General features: G+C 44.0%; 1 protein-coding gene across 1 annotated transcript; it reads left to right on the plus strand.

Moving 5' to 3' along the window:
- Nucleotides 1-1200: 1200 nt before the first annotated feature.
- LOC146162626 (SCO-spondin-like) lies at nucleotides 1201-22984 on the plus strand. Its single transcript, XM_083385251.1, has 12 exons — nucleotides 1201-1297; nucleotides 2861-3007; nucleotides 4505-4642; nucleotides 5290-5485; nucleotides 6489-6589; nucleotides 8302-8502; nucleotides 9298-9416; nucleotides 9854-9978; nucleotides 10844-10968; nucleotides 11401-11515; nucleotides 12135-12319; nucleotides 12900-22984. The coding sequence occupies exons 1-12, from the start codon at nucleotides 1201-1203 to the stop codon at nucleotides 22982-22984; spliced, it is 11634 nt and encodes a 3877-aa protein (XP_083241377.1).
- The last annotated feature ends 1120 nt before the right edge of the window (nucleotides 22985-24104 follow it).

The raw sequence follows: 24104 nt of genomic DNA on the forward strand, positions 1-24104 counted from the left end.
AGCAAAGTGTATTTTCTAGTTGCCAAGTGTATTTTGAAACTTGCAACAAGAACGCGGCGAATCGACGGTCGCGCAGATGTAAGATAATAACGTAACCTCATCTCACACTACAAGGCCAAAAGCTCGCTTAAGAGGCAATCTCGGCATCTAGAAGATCCCAGTTCACTTGACAGGCAATATAATCTGGATAAGTCTTGCGTAATTTAAGGCGACTTTAAAATATTATTTCGTGGAATTGTTAAAGCTTATGGTATGTTTGCACTTTCAATGCGGCGTATATCTTTAGAATGACAGAGGTGTTGAAAATTAATAGTTTACGTTTTTGCGGTTAAACTGTATCAAACTAGTTTTGTAGCGATTTGGATGTTGTCATTAAATCTCTGCTTGTATTCGAGTAAAATTTGTATTTGCTTGTTTTTAATTGATGTTTCAACGGCCTGAAACTTGTCAATTAAGCAAAGTAAGGTAATATATTTTGAAAGCATTTAAAATCTACAGCTATACTGTTCTTCGAAAGGCAAGTTCAGCTTGTCGATTAAACGTGTTTAGGAATGTCCAATAATATCGGATCTGAACCGATACCCGATGCTAAATGATATCGGCGCTGATCCGACACCAAAATAATTAGGAATTTTATCAATTAATAGGAATTTTAGCCTTCACAAACTAATTAGAAATTTTAGCAATTAAACGGAACGCTAAAACAAATTTCAGCCTAATACCGTTGTTAAAACACCTTTGAGCGTTTCAATTTCATTTTTTTTATCATTGTGGTGACGTCATTTGGTATTAGATCGAATTGCAATACTTTTTGTCCAAAACATCTGGTATCGGGTAACCAAAAACTTCCGTTTTGTTAAGCCCCAAACGTCACGCATGGTTTATATACGCATGGTGGGTTTTCTTAAACGCATGGACGGCTTTATGCAACGAAAGACTGTTTTTTATGTAACGCATGGTTCGGTTTATGTACGAGCTAGGATTAGAGTGGAAAATTTGTTGTTGGAATCATATTGATGCAAACTATCCACAATGTTAATAGTTATTTCTAGTTGTTGATATTTGCGTAGTGTAGGTCGATAACTCATACTAATGGCAATAAACCCGTACATCAACGTGCTCCTACTTTGGACAAAAGAATCAATATTGAGCTAGTCTTTCTAAAGTATTCTGGTTTACTTTGCAGGGATTAGGTTGATAATGTTTTCGTCAGTTGGACGCGTAGCAGCGATTGGTATTTATTCGCTGATTCTCGTCCTAGCTGGAAGTTCGGAATCCACAAACGCCCACCCAGAGAGTGAGAAAGTGCTTTTGTTCTGGATAGTAGTATTTTGGTTTTGTCACTTGATTTTGTCGTGTTATAAAAATAGCACGCCAATTCAATTAAAACGATTGGTTTCTATTTAACGTTTTTCCCAGGATACTAAAATGTGTTCAAGAATAAATTTATGTTCGTTCGGCAATGCACAGTCTCATGCTAAAGGCATATAGGTGAACCAAACCCAGATTCCATAATAACTTTCTACAGAGATGCAACCCGTAGTCCTCAGTTTTTAGCAAACAACAAAATGTTGTTTAATGTAACATTCTCCTTTATGCAAACTATTAAGTTATAGCCCATGTTGACCTTGAAAACTGGTGCGTTATTCGCTGTAAATGGTGTTAGGAAAACGTTTTGTTACGTTGTATAATTGCCACCTGATTTTCGTTAAATCAAAACTAAAAAACACAAAAAATAGGAGCGTAAAACCCCAATTTTTTTTTATACGTGTGATATTGCCAGATGTTACAACGAAATACAGAGAAAGGGGAATTTCAAATCACAATATTTACCTTTCCTATTCTGTTTCCTCTTTTTATTTTATTTTTTTATTTTAATTCATTTCTTCCGCGATCTTTCATTCTTTTGTTTAATCGTTGGTAGACTAGAGCTTTTTCATAAATAACTAGAGCTTTTTCATAAATAATTATGTAATCGATTTCCCGGAGCATTGTCTGTGGTGACGTTGAACTGACAAATATCACGATAAATATATCACAAAAGTACAAGTGCTGCCAGTCTGCAACTTGCAGGTAAAAGCTATAGTGCCGTGTTCGACTTCTGCGCAATGTTAATGTATGGAAGTTATTTAAGCTCGGCCTTTAGCAAGCTATGACCCATTACGCAATTAGTGTCGGCAGTAACCATGGCATATCTTTCTGCTTTCTATACGCGTATCTCTCATCGCAAGATCAACCAATATTTACGCGAATATACAATCACTAAGCCGATCTAAAACGCAGCGTTTTTCACCAAACTACAGTTTGGCATTTTTGGGGTTTCTTAAAGCAAACTTTACCCGTTTTTTAAAGTGCTTTAACCGTTACAGTTTTATGAAAAAGGGACACCGGCAAAACAAGTTTAACAATATTTAAACAAACCTAAACGTTACTCAAGTTCTTAAACTATTTAACAAATACTTTATTAAATAAAAGTGGGTTTTAGTATTCTTAGCAACACAATGACCGTTTCATTGAAAGTATATTCTTTACTGATTAACAAGCAAACTTACCCGTGTTTTTAAGTACCGTAACAGTTTTATGATAAAAGGACACCGGCGAAAATACGATTGTTTAAACAAAACCTAAAAAAATAAAACATTTAAACAAACCTAAAAAAATATTTAATTCTAAAAATATTTAAGAAATACTTTATTGAATAAAAGTGAGTTTTAAAAGTAATCATTATTGGTTAAGAAAAGTGTTTAGGCAATTATACCTAAGCGTTTTTAAAAGAAAATTAAAACAAAAGGATTTACTTGAAGTTACCCCGTACTGAAGGTTTCCGGATATTAGAAACCAACCCAGGATTTTCGTTCAGGTGTCGAAGGATGCTGCGATGTTCCGTCCGATGAGCGCACGGTCTGCTCGGCCGGTGGTAAATTGACTGAGGAATCTTGCCTTCGTTCAAAATGCTGTTTCGACCGTTCAGCTGGTGACGATGAGACGACCTGCTATCGACCGAAGCGTAAGTTGCTCAGAAGCTCGTACTTGCTATAGTATATACCGGTCATGTTCAAATGGCGGATCGCGATCCTGTTCTGGATCTTTTTAACGTTTTGTGCGGATCTTCTAATGTAGTCTTGAAAAAAATAAAATACTTAATTTTTGACTATTTTAACTATACGCAAGTGCGAAAAATGTTTGCGCTTCGCGCGAATGATCTTTCTACGTCCAACTTGATTACGTTTGATGCTGTCTTTTGAACTATAGATCAGCGCTTCGTTGCCGTTAACGTGAAACGCATTTAAAAATATTGGTCATATATTTTTTAACACGTTTAATTTTTGGCAATGTAACAAAAAAATTATTGCTAGGTTTACAATAGGTTACAGGCAGAGTATTTCTACCTTTTAGTGATATCTTAACTTTTTACGTACGTGACCTTCTCCAAAACATCCATAGAATTCCGGTAATAAAATTGTGGTGTTGCTGTTTTGGCAAAAGGAAATCGAATTTACAAAAAGCTTTATTGTTGCACTGCTGTTAACGACTAACCGTTTTGTAAATTTGTAAGGAATTTTGGCAGCTCACTAAGTTACCTCCATTGATTTCCGTTAGTCTCGCACTAGGTGAATGCTAAATTTGTATTTGTCCTAAAATGTCCGAAATTTCAACAATGTCCTAATCTTAAACCAAGCATCTGGCCACCCTGTTTGCGCCAACACTTCACCGCCTCCTTAAATGTAATTAAACACGCTTTTGAGTGAAAAAAAGATCCGAGGTCCGCCTGATTAAAAGTTGTTCTAACATTTTAATAACACAGTTCTCAGATAACATTTTGTGCGGCCCACAAAGACCTTTCTCAGTTTTGTGTTTGTCCGCGACTAGAATGTGTTCAACGTCTTGTTATGACGGAACTTTGTAATGACAGCTCTAAATATTTTTTATGCGTTCATAAAGGGGGCATCTGACCGAAACTTTACTTCGTTTTCTAAACTATGACTTTATGAATAGCTGAACTTTTTGATTGAGTTTTGCCACTTTTATGAATCGGTTTTGAAGCTTGGTGCTGCGTACGCCGGGCTCGAGACTCGGAACGATTTCAACTCTAGACAAATGAACCGAGTCCCTTATTTCGAGATCGAGTCCAGCTTTGCAGCCTTGATTAAAAGTTTTTTATTAGTGGTTTTTCGAACCAATTTTGACACTGACCAATATACTGTGGAAAAAAACAACTTTAGTCGGTTTTGACGTTAAATCTAACTCGGTCTTTTTATAAGTTACATAAGAAAAATTTTAAACTGCTGCCATTCTTAAAACTCCCTTGATTTTTGCATCCAAACAAAATGTTTCCCAATTTTCTTAGAAAAAAAAAACCTTTTTTTAAAGTTTTTTTTAAATATTTTTAAACTGCTTTTATTCTTAACCCTTCCATGCTTTTTGCATCCAAACAGAAGGTTTCCAAATTTTTTTAGAAAAATAATTCGAGTCTTTTTGCTAACTGTAGAATAATTGTCAACAGAGTCTTGTGTTCGCTGCGCCATGAAGGTTTGGAAACGAAAGCCTTGTGGTTACTGGTCGTCGGGTCAAGCAATGTGCGAGGGTCTAGGATGCTGCTACGACGGCCGGATGTTTCCATACTGCTACAGCGGCAAAACAGGTTTGAAACAACTTATATTCGTATGGATTTTGAAATACGACCATTCCCTTTTACATTATGCACATTTTTTGCACCATGTCTAGTTTATTTAATTTGCTCTTTTTTAATGATAGCTTGGGCAATTTTTGATCTATCGTTTTTGCTACTTTTTGTTTTTAGTGCACCCATTATTTTTGCTTCAATTAAGATGCTAAAAAAAGTTACAGCGATGTTATAAGTCGCGCAAAGCCCAAAACGCCTTTATATAATTATTTAAGTTGCCAAAACCTTTTTTCGAGGGTACCGGTATGACACACGAGGCCTTTGGGCTAAAAGGATTTTACCAAAATGGGCTAAGAAATCCTAGAAACCTAATTGGATTAACACGGAGCGTTACAATAGGAAATATCAGTTTGGGTAGCATGGCCACGTGACCCCTCCTTAGATCCGCCCTTGTCAATAAGACATATGTTTTTTTTTTTCTTCCTTGAGCGGTGTGCGCCATTTGCTATAATGGTTAAAATGTGCCATAGTTTGGGCACCCCAAGTGTTTATAGGCTTCATCAAAAGAACGGGGTAAATGTTTTTTTCAAACTTGTCTTTGTTTTCATTATGCGTTTACCTTAAAAAAAGTGTAATTCCATGATCAGGTAATAACCTTTTTACAGAAATGGTTCCTTCGCCAATCGCCCCAAGGGATGACCCATCAGGCGTGATTTTAGGCACTAACAAGAATGGAGGAATATACTGGGACACAGCGGCCGATGATAAGATGGTTTTTGACCCGAACAAGAAGGAAATAACACTCCTGCATTGTCCCGTTAACAACTACAGAACAGCTTGCGGACCAATCGGCATAGACAAGTTAGTCCAGTGGTTCTTAACCTTTTTTCTTTCGTGGCCCATTTTCGTTGCACAAAAATTCTAATGTTTATGAAAAACAACAACTATAAATACGTTTAGAACAAAAAACTGCCGAACATGTTTTAAAACAGATTATTTCATAACCGTGCATTAGTAAGATACTTGCTGCTGAACAATAAATTTACATTCTTTCTCAAATCCTCCTCATGCCATTATTTCTGTAAAATTAGGTATAGTGACACAAATGAAACTAAATTCTTCAGTAAATCTACCTTTTTTTAAATTGGTCTGTGGCCCACTCAAAATGCTCCCATGGCCCACCAGTGAGCCATGACCCACTTGTTGAGAACTGCTAAGTTAGTCGGATTCTTAACTAATTTTAAAGTTTCAGATTGTTTCGTCAAGCATTTTGTCAAACTCCCAAAATAAATCCTTCGACTTATCTCTTGAAATTTTAATCTGTTAGAATGGGTTTTAGACAAATTTTCTATAAAATTTGAAAACTGAACTCAACATCAAACAAGTTAAGTCAAGGCAATCGGAGGTTTGCAAAATGCTAACAGGAGCCTTTGGACACTTTGCTTTTGTAACTTAAAAACGTAAACCCAAACTAATGCATTAATGTTGACAAAGGGTTTTGCGTTTAAACGGAAGAGAAAGTTGTTTAATAAACATATTTGTGTCGATATTCTTGCCAGCGGGATTGTTCAAAGCTTAAAATAGTTTTACCCTTTGTATCTTGTGAGGTTAGCTTAGCAAAGCACACTAAGTTGCAATAATTTATCTGCAATATATAGACACATTCAGGTTTAAAATATAATAATGTAGCTTATTTACTGAAAAGCTATTAATTAGGGTATTCCAATGTAAAATAAATAACACATTTAAAAGTTAAAATAACTTGGTAATGGACGCAGCAAATAATGTGTGTGGGTTAATATGTCCTTTGGCTGAGCACTGAATGATAATATTGACCAGTGAACGATAATATTGTTTTTTGCAGAGCCCAGTGCTCCCAGCTAGGGTGCTGTTGGAATCCAGCTTTAGGAAATCCGGTCTGCTTCCAAACTGTTTCAAAAGCAGTCAACAACCAAACTCAAGTCGGTACGTAACTATTACTAAACTTTGCCTTTTTTTATTTTTTGGGGGCAAATGCAGGTAGTACAAGAGCACGTCAATGAAACAACGCCAAACTTTAGAATCCGAAAAGGTAATATCATAAACTAAAACACACACACACAAACGTGTGCAACAACGGTGATCCAGTAAGGTAATTTCCTGACAGCAAATTTTCCTTGTTAATTTCCTGTTTTCGTAAAAAATGATGAGCTGTTTCGGCGTAACTTCAGTATTCTGAGTTGACATGTTCTTCGTATTTTCATTTTAAGCTTTGTGGCTCTTTTGGATCGTCCTGTTAGAATATTTTCGTACATTTTCGTCAGACCGCGTATATAACGCGAGTACCTTGGTGTTTATTTATGTAGTCATCACACCCTCTAAAAAGGAATGTGTTATTATACGAAGTTAAAAAAAATCCATAAAATGTAAGCGTCAGACCAAGTCAGACTCCTTCGAGTCCGACATCTAAGCTCTGCACTTTGCTCCAAAATAATAAGAGACACAGCACAACAATTTAGGTGAATTAGATTTATTCCTGATACGTGACACGGTACAATTGATATCGACTGCATCATAATAGCATTAGAAAGAAACTAACAACGCTATGTACGTTTTGGAATGTAAAAATACTGAGCAATTTCAACAAGAAGTATACAACATCGGTATGAAAATAATCACACGGCCTTTAATGCTAAATCTCTCACTCATAAAGATAGGAAGCTTTGCTGTGTCACTTGCATATATAAATGTTCGACCCATTGTAAGTAGGCTAAATCTAAATTGTACACTAAAAACCTACAAAGTGCTGGTTGTGTGAGCCTATCTTTCGTGTACGTTCTTATCTCCTAAGGTCAGCAGTTGTCCTAGATTCGATACCAACAAACTTTCACCTAAAATGCCCGGCACGCTAGATTTCAGCGCGCCAAATCAGATGCAGACTAATCCACTGATAGTGGCTTCACTCGTGCAATTTATAGTGATAGGGAAGGCACTTTGCCTTGAAAGGCGGATGCTTGTTCAGAGTACTTTTAGCATGTAGGTATGGGCGTTCGTTCAGTCTTCTACCAAGTAACTTGTGAAAAATTGGATCTCTTGCCCGTGGATTTAAACTTTATTTGAATTTTCATTTAATTTGAACTCTATACTGCGTAAAGCACTTCATATTGCGGATTGGAGATGTTTGATGGAAATATGTTTGTTCAGAGTTTTCAACATGTGGTAGGCGGTCAAGTACCGTGCGCGAGATTCGAACTTATGCCCGCTGTATTTTAAACTAACTTGGGTGTTAACTAAAGACAGTCGCGTCTAATAAAGCATTCTTGGGATTTAAACTTATGCTTGTGATAACGAACTTTACTGATCTTCCCACTGGAAACTTTTCTGGGAGTCGAATAACGCCTGAAGGATTTTCATTGCTTTTCCAACTAAGCTTCAAAGTAAAAATATTTAACATAAAACTTGAGAGATTTTATCTCTTGGTCACCGACAGAGCAATACAGCGAGTTTTAGGCTCATACATTTGGGCAAACTAAACCATTGTCAAATACCATTCTACGTGTGAGCAAGTGTTTACCAACAAACCAAACTATACAAATTACAAACGTCCTCATTAAGTTAAAGCTCCTAGTTCTTTCTAAATTAAGATTTATAGCATTCCAAAGAGAAATATTCTAAAATATCATTTTTTTTTCACCTAGATGCTGTGATCAGAGAGTTGGAGAAGCAGGCTCAATCTTCATCTTCTACCTCATACTTGGAAGAAGGAGGTTCGAAGGAGGTCCAGGTGGACACACATCCGGAACAAAACTCATCACCGCTCACTCACTACAACTACGGAAACTTTACCGTGATACTTGAGTGTCCAGCACACGTCAATGCTTCGGGCTCCTGCCAAGCCAGTAAAAGGCAAGTCTGATTTAAAGTTTAGGTGTTATTCAATGGGTATAGTTTAAGAGGGCGGCATCAATGGACTGTATGGCTAAACTGGGTTTGCGAGGGCTGATTCTGGTAAACGTTTAGATTAAATCCGACTCCAATAGTAAAGTTGCGTGCCCAACAGCTTCGCCACAGCATATACCGGTATTAAACGTCTATCAGTTTATAACAGAATGGCAATCTCACAAGAATAGTGTAACGTCCGGTGTCCAGTACTAACGGTCAGCACAGTAGCTTGTTACGTGATGTGAGTTGGTTGAACCATTCGCTGTTTGTCAACCCTTTTGTACACATCGCTTGGCCATAAAATCGTTTAACAGAGGCGTTTTAACGGGGTCTCTGTCCAATACCAAACTGACGTTAGTAGAAAATAGCACATTATAAAAGTTATTTAGGCTTGCCGACGCTAATAAACATTTTGTATTAACAAAGTTGTCAACTCATTTCAGTTTTATCCAGTTCGCTTATTTGTCCAGAGTAATGATATACTTGGTATACCGGATATGGCGGTCGTGATTGTTGATGAGGCATCAGTCGTCTGAATAAACTCCCATGGACGAAAATCTACTAGTGACGTATACTTGTTACATGACTTGATTTACACATTGCAAGACACTAAACCTTCCTATAACAAAACAAAGCCCCAAATAGACTGGAGCTGCCTTGTATTGCGCCACTCCGTTGCCAGCCTTAGAGTAATTTTTCCGCGAGCGCATCAGAAAAGATTAACTATCACTAAGTTCTTCTGATCTTCGCAGAAACCTTTGCATGGAGCAGTCTTGCTGTTGGATCGACGGAGTTTGTGTGGCTGGAACCTCACGATTTCAGCAAACTGGAGAGACAACTGGGACGCCTGGACATGGCTCAACTATATCTGGTAAACTTTAAATAGTCACATTTCAATGTGCTTTTGCAGTATTTTTACAATGTACCTACGTGTTCGTATTTTTTGTAAGTTAGGCCAACTATATACTAGCCAGAGGTTGTATAGGTATAGTATATCTGGAGTAAATATTTACTCGAAGCGTTCACAAAAAGCCATACCTACTGCTGTAATATTCGCTCCAAATCAAACAGCAAAATCAAATGTAAAACCCAACTATTGGCGCATCAATCTTGGGCCTACCATATGTACATTGCCCAAAAAGGGATTATTTAGCAATTGTTGTTACCTGGCATAATATTAATTAAAAACAGCTCCTCTGGTAATTGTAATTGTAAACTAACGTTTGGGCAACCTATTCTCTCCGATTGTTTTACATTTTCAACGTTCACTTAACTAACTGTATTTTAGATAAGCCGTTATCCGATCAGGCCTTTCTGGCCAACTATTGGATTAGAACCCACGTCGAGGTGATTATCGAGGACATCGACATGCAACTTATGTGCAGCACCATTAACTCTTCTGCGCTACCCTGCGGCGAAAAAAACGTTACTAGGTGAGTAAATTAGAACCGCTAGATGGTGGGCAAGATAAGTTTTGATTCAGAAGTATCGGGGTGGCATAGATTTGTCTTAATCAGTAAGGAGAGCGAATTTGGATAAATTTATTCAAAATCAAATACACTTGCCCGCGGATTGGTCGTTCGAAACAAAAAAGTATGTTCCAGGCCTAAAATTAATGACTATTTTGTTTAGAAAACTCGCGGAAAGCAATTCGCGAAATAAACTTTATTCAGAATCGATCCAAAAAGCGATTAAAAAAAATTATTTCAACATAGTTGTTTATTTTGGATCTTACGATATCGATAAACGATCAACAACTGGCAGCGTTGGAACACACTTAAATCAAAACGATTAAACTAATGTTGCACTGAATATGTGAATAATGGAAATCACCTTGACCCTTGCAAGATAAATGTCGACCTTAATTCCTGATAAAATAATAATATTAATTTAATCGCAAAATAATCTAGCAAAGCTAGCAATTCAGGTCACACACATTAACCAGATCTTAAAAGATATATATGTATTTCGCCAACTAAGGCATCGTCAGTATATCTTAATTCGAATGAAGGATTCTGGTTAATGTGTCTGACCTGAATTGCTAGCTTTTCGAGATTATTTTGCGATTAAATTAATATTATTATTTTATTAACTTACTTCAGAATATTTATTTATTTCTGTTTCTGTGAATGCTCTTAGACTTGGGTACACAGATTGGAATCATAGTCGAGTTGAACTGCAACCGAGCAATACTTTGTATTTTAGGGTTTTACAAGTGGCGAAAGTAACCGTGCTTTGCGAGACACCATTGACAAACGATCACGAAAAAAGTTAACATACTTTTTGTGCGTTTTTCAGAGAGGACTGCGTCAAAATGCGATGCTGCTGGGATCCGGAGTTCGCTTTGCACGAGCGTCCAGAGTCAGTATGCTCAATGCCTGCCTTGACGAAGCGTGAGCCTTCCACCAGGAGCAAAGGTACTGGTGAGTTAGATCACTAGATTTCTGTTCTTGTTATTAGACTAAAATGGTTTGAATCTATTACAAACTGTAAAGAAACAGGTGTTTAACGTGCAATTGTGTATCATGGCGAAACCGTACAATTATTTGTTCCATTTCATATCGTGACGAAGCGAAGTAGCGTTTTTATTAAAATAATATTCATTTGTGTGAATGTTGAAAAACAAACGGTTCTGTTTACACGTTCTGTGATTAAGATTAAACTAGTGCTAGGGAACTGCAAACTCCTATGGAAAAATCTGATTAGAAAACTGGCTGTTGTACAATACGGGAGGGTTCACTTTTCTCTGCACTTAGTGTAGATTCATATCGCAAGATAAATGTATTTTATGTTTCAAACGCCTTTAGAATTCGTGGGCTGTAAAAGTTAAAGTCTATACTTTATGTGTTTCACAGACGAAAAATCGAAGTCAAGTTGGAGCAACTGGCAAACCTGGTCCGATTGCATGCCTGCCGAAAGGGGAACCCCCCTTGGTGGAAAAAGGCTGAGGAGAAGAGACTGTACCTCAAGGTATGCTATGACCTCCAATTGACTTGGTGTGTCAATATTCATAGGCTAGTTACATTGCATTGGTTGATGACATAGTTGTTGCAACCGCGACTCTAACGGTTTAAGTGTGTACTACGTTACTTACCAGTGTTGTGATGAATTAAGTCAATGACTTACCTTACGTAAAATCAAGTCACCGTTCTCTAATGGCTAAACTTAAGTCTTTGGGCAAAATAATTTGACTTATTTTACGGTACCTTGAACAAATAAAACAGCTTTTTTTAAAAAAAAGAATGGAATTAAATCATTTTAATTTTCGTAAATTTTCGAGTAGCATATGCTTTTCAGACTGTACAAATCACCTACAATTAAGTTGTTCCGATCAAAAAGTAATAATTCAAATACTCTGTTTCGCCTGAAAGACTATTTTGGTAATATCCAAATTAGATTATAACTAAATAATTAGAGAACACAAGCAATTTGAAAATTAGATTAGAAATATGATTAGTCGCATTTGCTTAAATTCTTTGGATCTAAAAGCTAGAATTATTTAGTTGCCAGGTCTGTGTCTATGCTTGACGTTCATTTAAAATCAGGAGTTAACCCCGCTTTAATTATATGCGTAAAAATGTGTCTTCAGAGATGCTGAATACACGGGAGTCCAGAGTTGCTCCGGCTCGGCCACGGAGACGATGGACTGCATCGATCCCGGAGGTTGCATCCTTGGCGATTGGTCCTCCTGGACTCTGTGGAGCAAGTGCTCCGAGTCCTGCTCACCCGGGATGCAGAGAAGGGTTAGAAGATGCGAGCTGGAAGAGGCGGCAGGTAAGCCTGTATTTCTACCTAGGGATGCACGATATTACCGCATCGAATATTATACCTGATGCCAAGTGGTATTATCGGTACTCTTCTGATACCAAAGTGGTATCTGTGTAGATCTGGGGTGTCCAACTCTAACATGCCGACGTGCCAATTTGTATCTTATAAATTCTTCCCGTGCCAAAGTTTAGAAACTATTTTTGTTTTGTTATATTACAAAGCGCTTTTATACAAAAAATAAAAACAGTATAGTGTTATAATATCAGAAGTAATTGTTTGTTGTTTTGTATTGTGAATAAACAATGACAATATGCTGTATAACAAATTTAGCTTTTTTGAATTTTCTTTTTTGCGGGGGCTTGCGTGCCATTTTTTATTAGGTCGCGTGCCACATTTGGCACGCATGCCTCATGTTGGACACCCCTGGTGTAGATTCATGCACATAGAAAACGATATCGACGGTTACCATGTTTCTAAAATTATTAACGTTTTACTGAACTGCTTGCTTTAAAATATTTTAGTTTTTAATATATGGCCGTTACAATCGCGTTCTTGTTGTACGCAACAGCTTTTTGTGACATTTCAGACATTGATCCCGAATGCAAAGATTGCGAGAATGAAGGACTTCCGCCTTCGTATGAAGAGACGGATGAGAGGAAGTGCAACGAGATGCTGTGTCCCAAGTGGGTAAACTGGAAAGAAGAGGAGTGCGTGTGTGGAAAGAAGATCAGCACCCGGAATTGCTCTGATCGGGATGTTTCTATGGAGGAGCACGATTCCTCCTGCTACAATGTCACCTCCGATTGTTCCGGATTGTGTCTTCCTAACTGGAGCGATTGGGGAGCGTGGTCCCAATGCTCAGGATCCTGCGAACGTGGGATGAGATTCAGGAGCAGAAGATGTTCGGATGCGGATGACAAAGAAAGGACTGGTTGTGGAGGAAAGTCTTCCGAAGCGGAGGAATGCAACAGCGACCTGTGCGTTGAGTGGAGCGATTGGCAGATACAAGACGACTGTGATGCTCTTTGCAACGAAACTGGGTCACAAAGCTCCAAGAGGACCTGCATCAATCCTTCTGGATTCGTTGGTGAAGAGAACGCGTGTCACACGAAGATTTCCTCCTGCGACGGCGAAGTATGTCGCATCGACTCAGACACGTGGGGATCCTGGAGCTCTTGCAAAGAGGAGTGTGGACCTTCTTTTATGACCAGAACTCGCATCTGCATCATTAACGGGGTCTCGGTGGATCCTTCACGCTGCAAGCGCTCCGTAAAAGAAGAAACGAAGATATGCAACGATAAGATGTGTGAATCATGGGCTGAATGGCGACTGGAAAACGACTGTAACGCTCCTTGCAGAGGATCTGGGAATCGGACTCGCACCAGGAGATGCTTGAATCAGAATCAAACCGCAGTCGCCGAAGAGCACAGCTTAAGTTGTTACTCCCTTCAAGTCCCATGTGATGGTCCCCCGACGTGTCCTCCTGCCTGGAGCGACTGGGAAAGTTGGTCTTCCTGCTCGGAGAGCTGTACAGTCGGGATGAGGAGACGAAAGAGAGTATGCGTTGCCGAAAATGGTGATGAAGCTAAAGATGCTTGCCCAGGGGGAGCGGAACAAACGGAGCCTTGCAACGTCGGTTCATGCTTGCAGTGGTCCAAGTGGTTTACAATCGGTGAATGTGATTCAGAGTGTGAAGAAGATGGAGTCCAAAGTATGGAGAGAACTTGCATCGATCCATCCGATTTTTTCAGTGCCGATATATCTTGCAATGCCAAGCTTGAATTATGTACCGGTGCACGTTGTATGGGCGATTGGAGCGAGTGGGCGCCTTGGTCTAATTGTCCTAGTTCATGCAGTCCTTCCACAACCAGCAGAACCAGGCAGTGTGTGTTCAAGGGTGGAGCGACTGACGACTTAACGCGATGTCATAAAACCGCAAACGACTCCAACGAGCAGAGCACTGCTTGTAACGAACGTATGTGTGAAAACTGGGGCGAATGGATGCCCCAGGATGATTGCACCGCCCCTTGTAAAGGCACTGGTATTCAAACCTTGTTAAGGTCTTGTATGGACGCAAACAGCGGAGACGATACCTTGTCCGACTTCCACGACTTGTCTTGTTTCAGAACCTCAAAACAATGCCAAGGGGATCCCGTGTGTCCTCCGGAGTTTGGAGATTGGTCGGAGTGGACATCTTGTAGTCAAACATGTAAGCAAGGAATCAGATCCAGGGCAAGGAATTGCTACAGCGACGACGGGGAGGTAGCTGACGGCTGTGATGGAGGCTACAACCAAACGGAAAACTGCAACAGCGATCTTTGTGTGGAATGGGGAGCCTGGGAGGTTTCCGGTGATTGCTTTGCTGTTTGTGAACAAGAAGGCACGCAGCTCTCGATGAGGAAATGCCTGAATCCATCCAACTTGGAGCCTATTGCAAGTGAGTGCAACACAAGACGTGAACCATGCACTGGGGCGAGATGCTTGGGGTCTTGGAGCGCTTGGGGAGATTGGTCAGATTGCAAGGATCCCTGTGGACCTTCGACTACAAGCCGTAGTCGCCAATGTATCTTCCAGGGAAACGCAACAGAGGACATTTCTCGCTGTTTGGAAAACGGAAGTGTGAGCAAGGTGGACATCAAGCAGTGCAACATTGAGTTGTGCTCATTGTGGGGTAGCTGGATATTGGAGGACGATTGCGATGCTCCTTGCAGGGATTTCGGAAATCAGACGAGATCCCGCCCATGTTTGGACGCCGCTATTATTGACGTCACAATCGCTCATACGCCTTTCTGTTACACGAGTCAGGTCTCCTGCGACGGTCTGCCGAAATGTCCACCTGCCTGGAGACCTTGGGAAGAGTGGTCCTCCTGCTCTTCTTCCTGCCAGCAGGGAAGCCGGAGGAGGATCAGAACGTGCGTTGATGAAGATGGGAAAGAGGTGGATGAATGCCCTGGTCACCCGGATGAGACGCAGCTGTGCAATACAGACCTGTGCGTAACGTGGAACGACTGGCAGTTGACGTCACAATGCGACGCCGACTGTGAAGAAAGCGGACTGCAGGATTCGCAGAGGAACTGCGCGGAGCCTGACGATTTTGTGCCAACCAGTGCGGAGTGCTTTTCAAGAAGAGTGCCGTGCAATGGGAGTAGGTGCATGGGCGAATGGGAGAACTGGAGCAACTGGTCGGACTGCAAGGATCCGTGCGGGCCTTCGTCCATGAACCGAGTGAGGCGCTGCATCTTCCGAGGAAACGCGACGGAGGACTTTTCCCGCTGCGAGCGAGAAGAGGGGGATTCTTCAGAGGAGGTTGCCCCCTGCAACGAGCATCTTTGCTCCTCCTGGGGAAATTGGACTTCGGGAGACGATTGCGACGCTCCGTGCAGAGGAACCGGGAATCAGAAGAGATCGCGACCGTGCCTGGAAGCTAATCCTCAATTCATTCTTCTTGAGGACTACCATGAAGCTTCTTGCTACAGAGTCGAGGTTCCTTGCGACGGGGAGCCGCGGTGTCCATCCGCGTGGGGTGGTTGGGAAGAATGGACTTCATGCTCCGAAGAATGCACGCAGGGATTAAAGACGCGAACGCGCTTGTGCTTTAACGACGACGATGAATCTGTGAACGAGTGTTCAGGCTTGTATAATGAGACCACGGTCTGTAACAGCGAGCTATGTGTCCTTTGGGCTCCATGGGAAGACTCAGGGCCTTGCAACGCCAGCTGTGAAGAGTACGGCTTTCAGCAAACGCAACGCTCTTGCCTGGAGCCTGTTGATTTGATTGCAAGTGACCCTAGCTGCTCAACCAAGTATGTGTCGTGTCTCAGCGGGCGTTGTATGGGGGATTGGGGCGAGTGGGGCGCTTGGTCCGAATGCCCTGACCCCTGTGGACCTTCGCAGACCAACCGGAGTCGTTCCTGTGTGTTTAATGGAGAAACGACTGGCGATCTTTCGCGTTGTCAGATGGACGATGAAGCAGGAGACGTTGAAAATGAAGGATGCAATATGATGATGTGCGCCAACTGGGGAGAATGGAACCTGCAGGATGATTGTAACGCCCCTTGTCGCGGAACTGGAAACCAAACAGAGTGGCGAACTTGTCTGGACGAACTTGCAACCGACATTGGCGAGCTGCATCCAGCGCAATGCTACACAAATACTGTAGCGTGCCTTGGTGAACCTACTTGTCCACCAGCGTGGTCAAAGTGGGGCGAGTGGTCATTCTGCTCTGAGACCTGCGCAAAAGGGAAGAGAACCAGGGTGAGATCTTGCGAGGACGACTTTGGCTTCCTTGCGTCCGGATGCGCAGGAGGAGCGATTGACACAGAAGACTGCAACGACGACATGTGCCACGAATGGGGAAATTGGGAACTCGTAGAAGGATGCGAGGCGAAGTGCGAAGAAGAAGGAGTGCAAAGAACGGAGCGACCGTGTCTGAATCCTTCAGGTTTTATTGACGATGGAGCGCGGTGTGGCACCAACTTTTCTGTGTGCATGGGAAGCCGTTGTATGGGAGACTGGAGCGATTGGAACAGCTGGTCCGAGTGTCAAGACTCTTGCGCGCCTTCGATGAAGAATCGGAGTCGGCGGTGCTTGTTTCAAGGAGAAGAAACTGACGACTTGACGCGCTGCTTCGAGGAAGGAGAGGCAAGTGACGCGGAAAGCGCAACTTGCAATGAACAATTATGTAAAAACTGGGGCGAATGGGCGCTTGAAGGCAACTGTAACGCTTCTTGCAGAGACATGGGGCTAGAAATGAGATCAAGGGCGTGTTTAGACGACGATTCACTGCTCTCAGTGCATCAAGAATTCTGCTACAAAGAACTGGTTTACTGCGAGGGGGCGGCTATTTGTCCACCAGCCTGGTCGAGGTGGGAAAGCTGGTCAGAGTGCTCTGAAACTTGCACAATCGGATCGCGGCAGAGGAACCGGGCTTGTTTGAACGACAGTTCCTCTGTGGTGGATGCTAGAGAGTGTCCGGGCGCCGAATCGGAAACGGAGAGCTGCAACGCTGATCTTTGCGAAGAATGGGGAGCTTGGGAGACCACTGGAGAGTGCGTGGCAAATTGCGAGGAAGTCGGAGCTGAAGAGCTCTGGCGATCCTGCCTTAATCCCGTTGGCTTGGCAACAGAGGACCCGCTCTGCAACACGTCATCTCTTCCTTGCCGCGGCGAGCGTTGCCTAGGCGACTGGAACAAGTGGAGCTCTTGGTCGGAGTGCTCCGATTCCTGCAGCCGTTCCACCAAGAAGCGGAACCGGGAGTGTCTCTTCCGAGGCGAGCCCACCGTGGACACGACTCGTTGCCATAGAGAGGGCATCGTGGCCAACGTGGAATCAGCTCCCTGCAACGAGCAGATGTGCGAAGAGTGGGGAGATTGGATGCTGGAGGACGACTGCGATGCTTCTTGTAAAGAAACAGGGATCCAGACGAGATTGAGACCTTGCTTTAACCTAAACGCGACACGATTAGCAGTTGTTTATGTCAATCAAGCGTCCTGTTTCCGGGAGCAAGTGATGTGCTCCGGCAGTCCTGTGTGTCCGCCTGCCTGGAAAAATTGGGGAAGTTGGGGATCGTGTTCTGAGTCCTGCTCGCCTGGGAACCGGATTCGCTCCCGGAGTTGCTTTAACGATACCGGGGACATTGTGGTCGGAGGATGCGACGGCGTTGCCACGGAAACTGAAGACTGCAACTTGGAACTGTGCCAAGAGTGGAGTGGGTGGGAAGAGGTTGGAAGTTGCTCGGCCGGATGCGAGGAGGACGGCGAGCAGAGATCAGAGAGAAGATGTCTTAGTCCCCCGGGATTTAAAACAACCAACACGCAATGTGACAGAAAGTTTACCCCTTGTAAAGGCGGGCGTTGTATGGGCGCCTGGGATGACTGGAGCCCTTGGTCCAGCTGTGATAGCAAATGTGAGCCTTCGGTTGTACACAGGACTCGAAAGTGTATGTTCGACGGAAGCTCCACCGACGATATGACTCGCTGTCAGCTGAACGAGCAGGATTCAAATATCGACCGCACAAAATGCAACCAGTTCTTGTGCAAGCGATGGGGCGAGTGGCAACTTCAAAACGACTGTGACGCCCCTTGTAGGGGAAACGGAACACAAACAAGTGCACGACAATGCCTAGACGAAGAGTACGAACCCGAGGATCTGTCGCTCCACGACGAGTCTTGTTACAGCGTCCCGGTGGATTGCAAGGGTTCGCCTGTTTGTCCGCCTTCATGGCAGGAGTGGGGCTCTTGGTCGCAATGCAGCGAGTCCTGCATAATCGGAGCTCAGACGAGGTTGCGCGTTTGTACAAACGACACTGGAAGCGTGGTGGACGAGTGCCTGGGCGACTTTGAGGAAACGCAAGGCTGCAATGTGGACTTGTGCGCTCGGCTGAGCGACTGGGAAACTTCAGCCGATTGTAACGCGAGCTGTGAGGAGAATGGCTGGCAAAATATGACCAGAAACTGTCTAAACTCGCCTGAACTAGCTGTTGAAGACAAATGCGGCGCGAAGTTGGTCTCTTGCGACGGAGAGAGGTGCATGGGCGCTTGGGACTCATGGGGCGCGTGGTCAGACTGTCAGGACCCATGCGGACCGTCGTTGGCCACTCGGAGGCGCCAATGCATTTTCCGCGGCGCCACGACTGATGACGTCACGCGTTGCCTTGGAAGCGATACGGAAACCGCCTCCTGCAATGATAATACGTGCAAGACTTGGGCAGACTGGGTTCTAATGGATGATTGCAACGCTCCGTGCAGAGGAGATGGATTGGAAACCAGATCGCGACTATGTCTGGACTCATTCTTAAGCGAACCACTGCCAGATTTACACAGAGAAAGTTGCTTCACGCTGCGAGTCCCTTGCGTTGGGGAACCCACCTGCCCCCCTGCTTGGGATGAATGGGGTCCTTGGTCCTCATGCTCTCATAAGTGCACCGTCGGAGAACGGAGCAGAAGAAGATCGTGTGTCGACGACGATGGAGGACCAGCTGATAGCTGCCAAGGCAACAGTACAGAATCTGAGATCTGCAACAGTAATTTGTGCTTGGATTGGGGAGATTGGTTCGCAGTTGGAGAGTGTGAAGCAAAGTGTGAGATGGAAGGTATGAGGAGGTCGGAGCGTATCTGTAAAGATCCAGTCGGGTTTCTCGAAACCAACGCTGACTGCAATGTGAAGAGGATACCTTGCATCGGACCTCGCTGCATGGGACAATGGGATCTCTGGAGCACCTGGTCGGATTGCTCCAGCTCCTGTGGACCCTCGTTCATGAACAGGACGCGGAAGTGTGTTTTTGAGGGAGAGAGCACTAAAGACTTAACGCGATGTCACTCACTTCGCGACACGACAAACTTAGAGACGATTAGCTGTAACGAGTTCATGTGTCGCAACTGGGGCGAATGGCGCCTGGCTGACGACTGTGATGCTCCCTGTAGAGACGAAGGCCTCCAGACCAGGCATCGACCCTGTTTGAGCGTGGAATTTGCAGAAGCAGACGACCTTCTTGTCCACCAGCTCAGCTGCTTCTCGGAACGGGTTAAATGCGAAGGAGCTCCTATATGTCCTCCAAGTTGGAGCGCATGGGGCAACTGGTCTGTGTGTTCCGAATCCTGCACCAAAGGCGAGCGTATACGGAGCCGCGCTTGCACAGATGACAGGGGCAAGGTTGTGAGCCGCTGCGACGGCGAGGAAGTGGACACTGAGGCTTGCAACACCGACTTGTGTCTGGCGTGGGGTAAGTATCACCTCGTGGGCGAATGTAGTGCTCCTTGTGAGCAGAACGGCACGCACAAAGCCGAAAGGAAGTGCCTTGATCCGGTCGATTTCGTTGAGAGCAACATCGACTGCTTCGAGAGGTCGTTGCCTTGCAGTGGAAGAAGATGTACCGGGGATTGGGAGGAGTGGGGATCTTGGTCGAGGTGCTCCGACATCTGCGGACCCTCGACAATGAGCAGGAGAAGACGGTGTCTTTTCAAGGGAGAAGCCACTGACGACTTGACGCGTTGCCAGTCGGAAGGCAACATCGCGAACATGGAAACGTCTTCTTGCAACGAACGGCTGTGTAGGAACTGGGCGGAGTGGAACCTTCTAGAATGCGACGCGCCTTGCAGAGGAAAAGGCATTCAGAACAGAAGGCGAAGGTGCTTGGACGAAGCCACCGCCGACTTAAGTGCACACGATCAAACCTGCTATAGCATTCATATAGAGTGCCAAGGGCCACCTACATGTCCACCGAGATGGGGAGAGTACGGCAGCTGGTCAACTTGCTCTGAATCGTGTTCTCGCGGAATGGCGGTCCGCGATCGCCCCTGTTTGTCCGAGTTTGGAGACGTGCTTACCCCCGGATGCGAAGGCTCTTCCACAGATGTTAAGCTCTGTAACGAGGACTTGTGCTTGGAGTGGGGAGATTGGGAAATTACGGCGCAATGCGACGCTCTCTGCGAGGAAGACGGACAAGAGATGTACGTGAGGTCGTGTGCTACTCCTGGAGAGTTCGTAGAGGCGCAGGAGGCTTGTAATACAAAGTTCAAGTCGTGCAAAGGCGACCTCTGCAAGGGAGACTGGAGCGAATGGAGCGAGTGGAGCGAATGTCAAGAAAGGTGCGGGCCTTCAAACAACACGAGGACTCGGGACTGCATAGTTAAAGGCGAAATTCACGAGGACTTGTCGCGTTGTTACCGCGAAGACGATGCCAGCAACGCTACTGATGTGCGACTCTGCAACCAGGAGCTCTGCCCCAGCTGGAACGAGTGGTGCTTGAAGGAAGACTGTAACGCTCCTTGCCGAGGCAAAGGCCTCCAAACGCGCTCGCGAAACTGCTCGGTGGTAAACGAGGCTGGCGATGTTGTTTACCTAAATTTAGGCAATCACGAGGAATCTTGCTACTTCACACAACTGCCTTGCGAGGGTCCGCCAACTTGTCCGCCTTCCTGGAACGATTGGGGCGCCTGGTCGCCTTGCTCGCAGAGCTGCAGCGTCGGAGTGACGTCACGACGGCGTCAGTGCGCCACCGAGTTTGGTGACGTCATTGATAACGACGAGTGTGAAGGAGCGAGCATGGAAGACGCAAGGTGCAACGACCACTTGTGCAGAGTCTGGAGCGACTGGGCTTTGGCGGTGGCGTGTGATGGCGAATGTGAGGAAGAGGGACTCAGTTGGACTTTGAGGACCTGCAAGAAACAGACCGTACACCACCAAACCGATCCCGTATGCTACCAGATTAAAACCCCCTGTGTCGGACCCCCTTGCCCCGGTTCCTGGGGCCCGTGGGGTGCCTGGTCGGCGTGTGGTAAAAGATGCGGACCTTCAATACGAAATCGCTCGCGTTCGTGCTTCTTAAAGGGAGAACTTGCTGACAAAACGCGATGTACCGAAGGGGAATCGGACGAAGTTAGCCCATGTAACGTGATCTTCTGCAGCAGCTGGATGGGTTGGAAGGACGGCAACTGTACAGGTGTTTGCGGCGTCAAAGGCTCTCTCAAACGGGAACGTGGCTGCTTGCTGAATCAAATTACTCGGGTGATTGGCAGCGATTTGAAAACAACCTTCCCGGGGATGCCGGAAGACTGTTTCGCAACCACCAAGGTTTGCATCCCCGAGTGCGTGCCAGAGTGGTCAAAATGGTCACAATGGTCGTCCTGCAGTGCCAGCTGTTCTCCCGGATCACGAATCAGGAGCAGAGAGTGTCTGTTCAATTCCACTACGGTGGAGCCCAAGTTTTGCAGCCAGGCCGTTAAGAAACTGATTCTGTCCGACGAGTTTTCCGACGACGGAGCTGTACACAATGCTCCTTGTAACTTGGACCTTTGTTTGACTTGGTCTCAATGGAGCGGGGTGTGTAGCTCAGGCTGTGGAGAGCCGGGCATTATGGTGAAGCGTCGCCAGTGCAAGTTCGGCCTGGTTGGCCAGAACGTTGTGGCCGTTACAAACAACGCGATCGCAAAGTGCTCGACCGAGCAAGTTCCGTGTCTTGGCAAGTGCCTCACCATATGGTCGCCCTGGTCTTCCTACAGCGCTTGCACAAGAACTTGCGGACCTGGAAGATCTGTGAGTAAGAGGTATTGTTACTCAAGAGGAAAGAAGGTTGATGAGAAGCTTTGCGGGAACAGAGACAATTTGGACCCTGATGATGAGTCTCCTTACATCCGGAGCAGGGCTTGCAACACGGACGTGTGCGACTCGTGGACTTCCTGGAGCGGGCTCAAGTGCAGTCGCGAGTGCGGAGGAGGAGGTAGAAGACACAAGAGAAGGATCTGCAACGGAACAGGAGAAGTCCGTCCCCTCACCAAGCCGCTCACCGACCTCTCCTGCTTCAACGTAATCGAAGTCTGTGGTCACGAACCGTGTCCGGCGGAGTACACGGCCTGGTTGCCATGGACACGCTGCAGCAGCATCTGCGGGAGTGGAACGCGAAGAAGATGGAGGAGCTGTCGTGGACTGAACGGGCAGCGAGTGAGGACCTCCGATTGCTCCAAGTTTGGCCCTCCGAGCAAGAGGGAGCGATGTTCCTTATCGGGATGCGTCTCATGGGCTCCGTGGGAGGATGGAGAGTGTTCCGCCTCTTGCGGAGGATCGGGGACTCTTCTTCGGAAGAGGGAGTGCACGGTGGAAGCTGTTCCTCCTGTTGAGAATCCGTTCGAGCGTTGCTACAACGTTACGCGTCCTTGTCGTGGTTCTTGCGGATAGTTGTTTCCTCCCTTTGTGAGGCTCTAGCTCAGGGGTTCTTAGACTGGGTCCATGGACCCCATTGGGGTACGTGAATTAGTTTTATGGGTCCATGAAAGCCTAATCGAAATATTAGTGTATATTTAAAAAGTAATCAATTTTTTCAAAGAAAGCAGTTTAATTAAAAACAAAACGGTTTTGCACTGATTGTATTTAGACTTTTCACCTTCACATTTTTAGACCGAAATCAACAAATTTAAGTTTATTTGCTTTGTGACGTCAATTTATGACGTATTTTTGTGAAAATTTTAGCCTATCGTGGTTTACGCGACGTCAAAAAAAATTTTAGAACCCCTGCTCTAGCTAAATACTAGCCTATTTTTTGCGACTCGAATTGTTTAAAATTCCGCATCTTGTAGTGCAAATTGTTTAGGCGTGTTTTAGAATAAATATTTATTCCATTTTGTAGGACAAAGATCCCAAACATGTAATCAATAGGTTGAGATATTGGGTTTAACTCTATTTACGATCGTAGTATTTTACACAATTTTTTTTCAAAATCCTATTTTCTTTTTTCCAAAATCTTATGTCTCTTTGGTTCAATTATAAGAAAATGAACCTTTCATTATTATAGGTTTTAACCTAATAACAAGGCGTTTGTGGAAACCTATTTTGAGATTTTTTTAAGGTAATATTTCTGACTTTTCTGACTGTTATGTTATGTTGAAATGTAACCTATTTCTCAAGCGGTGTTTAAATCTCGTTCTGCATCGATTTCTGTTGATAATTATATTTGTTAGAAGCACTATACTTGTTCATTTTGAAACACATTGAGTTCCTCATGCATTTACTTTTTGCATTTTTGTGTCTGCCCATGCTTTAAAAGAAAAGCTTCACTGTGTATTTTGCTATACTATAATATCGCCTAAAAATTAATTTACATCTCGAATAAGTGTGCATCTTGAAAAAGAGTACAATTTACAGAAATGTGTGTATTTTGCTGTACAATATTGCGAAACTATTAAATTAAATCTTACAACTAAAACCTTTATACATATATGTAAAGTTATGACCTGTTCCTAATTGTGGTCGTATAAATTTGTGCCCCCTTTGTAGCATGACAACACCAATTTAAACATTT

Source organism: Ascidiella aspersa, chromosome 3 (assembly GCF_963924565.1).
Source record: "Ascidiella aspersa chromosome 3, kaAscAspe10.2, whole genome shotgun sequence".
In the NCBI taxonomy this organism is placed as follows: Eukaryota; Metazoa; Chordata; class Ascidiacea; order Phlebobranchia; family Ascidiidae; genus Ascidiella; species Ascidiella aspersa.

Bases quoted from the DNA above. Each gene is read 5' to 3' on its own strand.
- LOC146162626 (XM_083385251.1), top strand. From the start codon at position 1,201: ATGTTTTCGTCAGTTGGACGCGTAGCAGCGATTGGTATTTATTCGCTG. The intron at 8,503-9,297 runs GTAAAAGGCAAG...TGATCTTCGCAG, and splicing joins TTCGGGCTCCTGCCAAGCCA to AAACCTTTGCATGGAGCAGT. The intron at 11,516-12,134 runs GTATGCTATGAC...ATGTGTCTTCAG, and splicing joins AGAAGAGACTGTACCTCAAG to AGATGCTGAATACACGGGAG.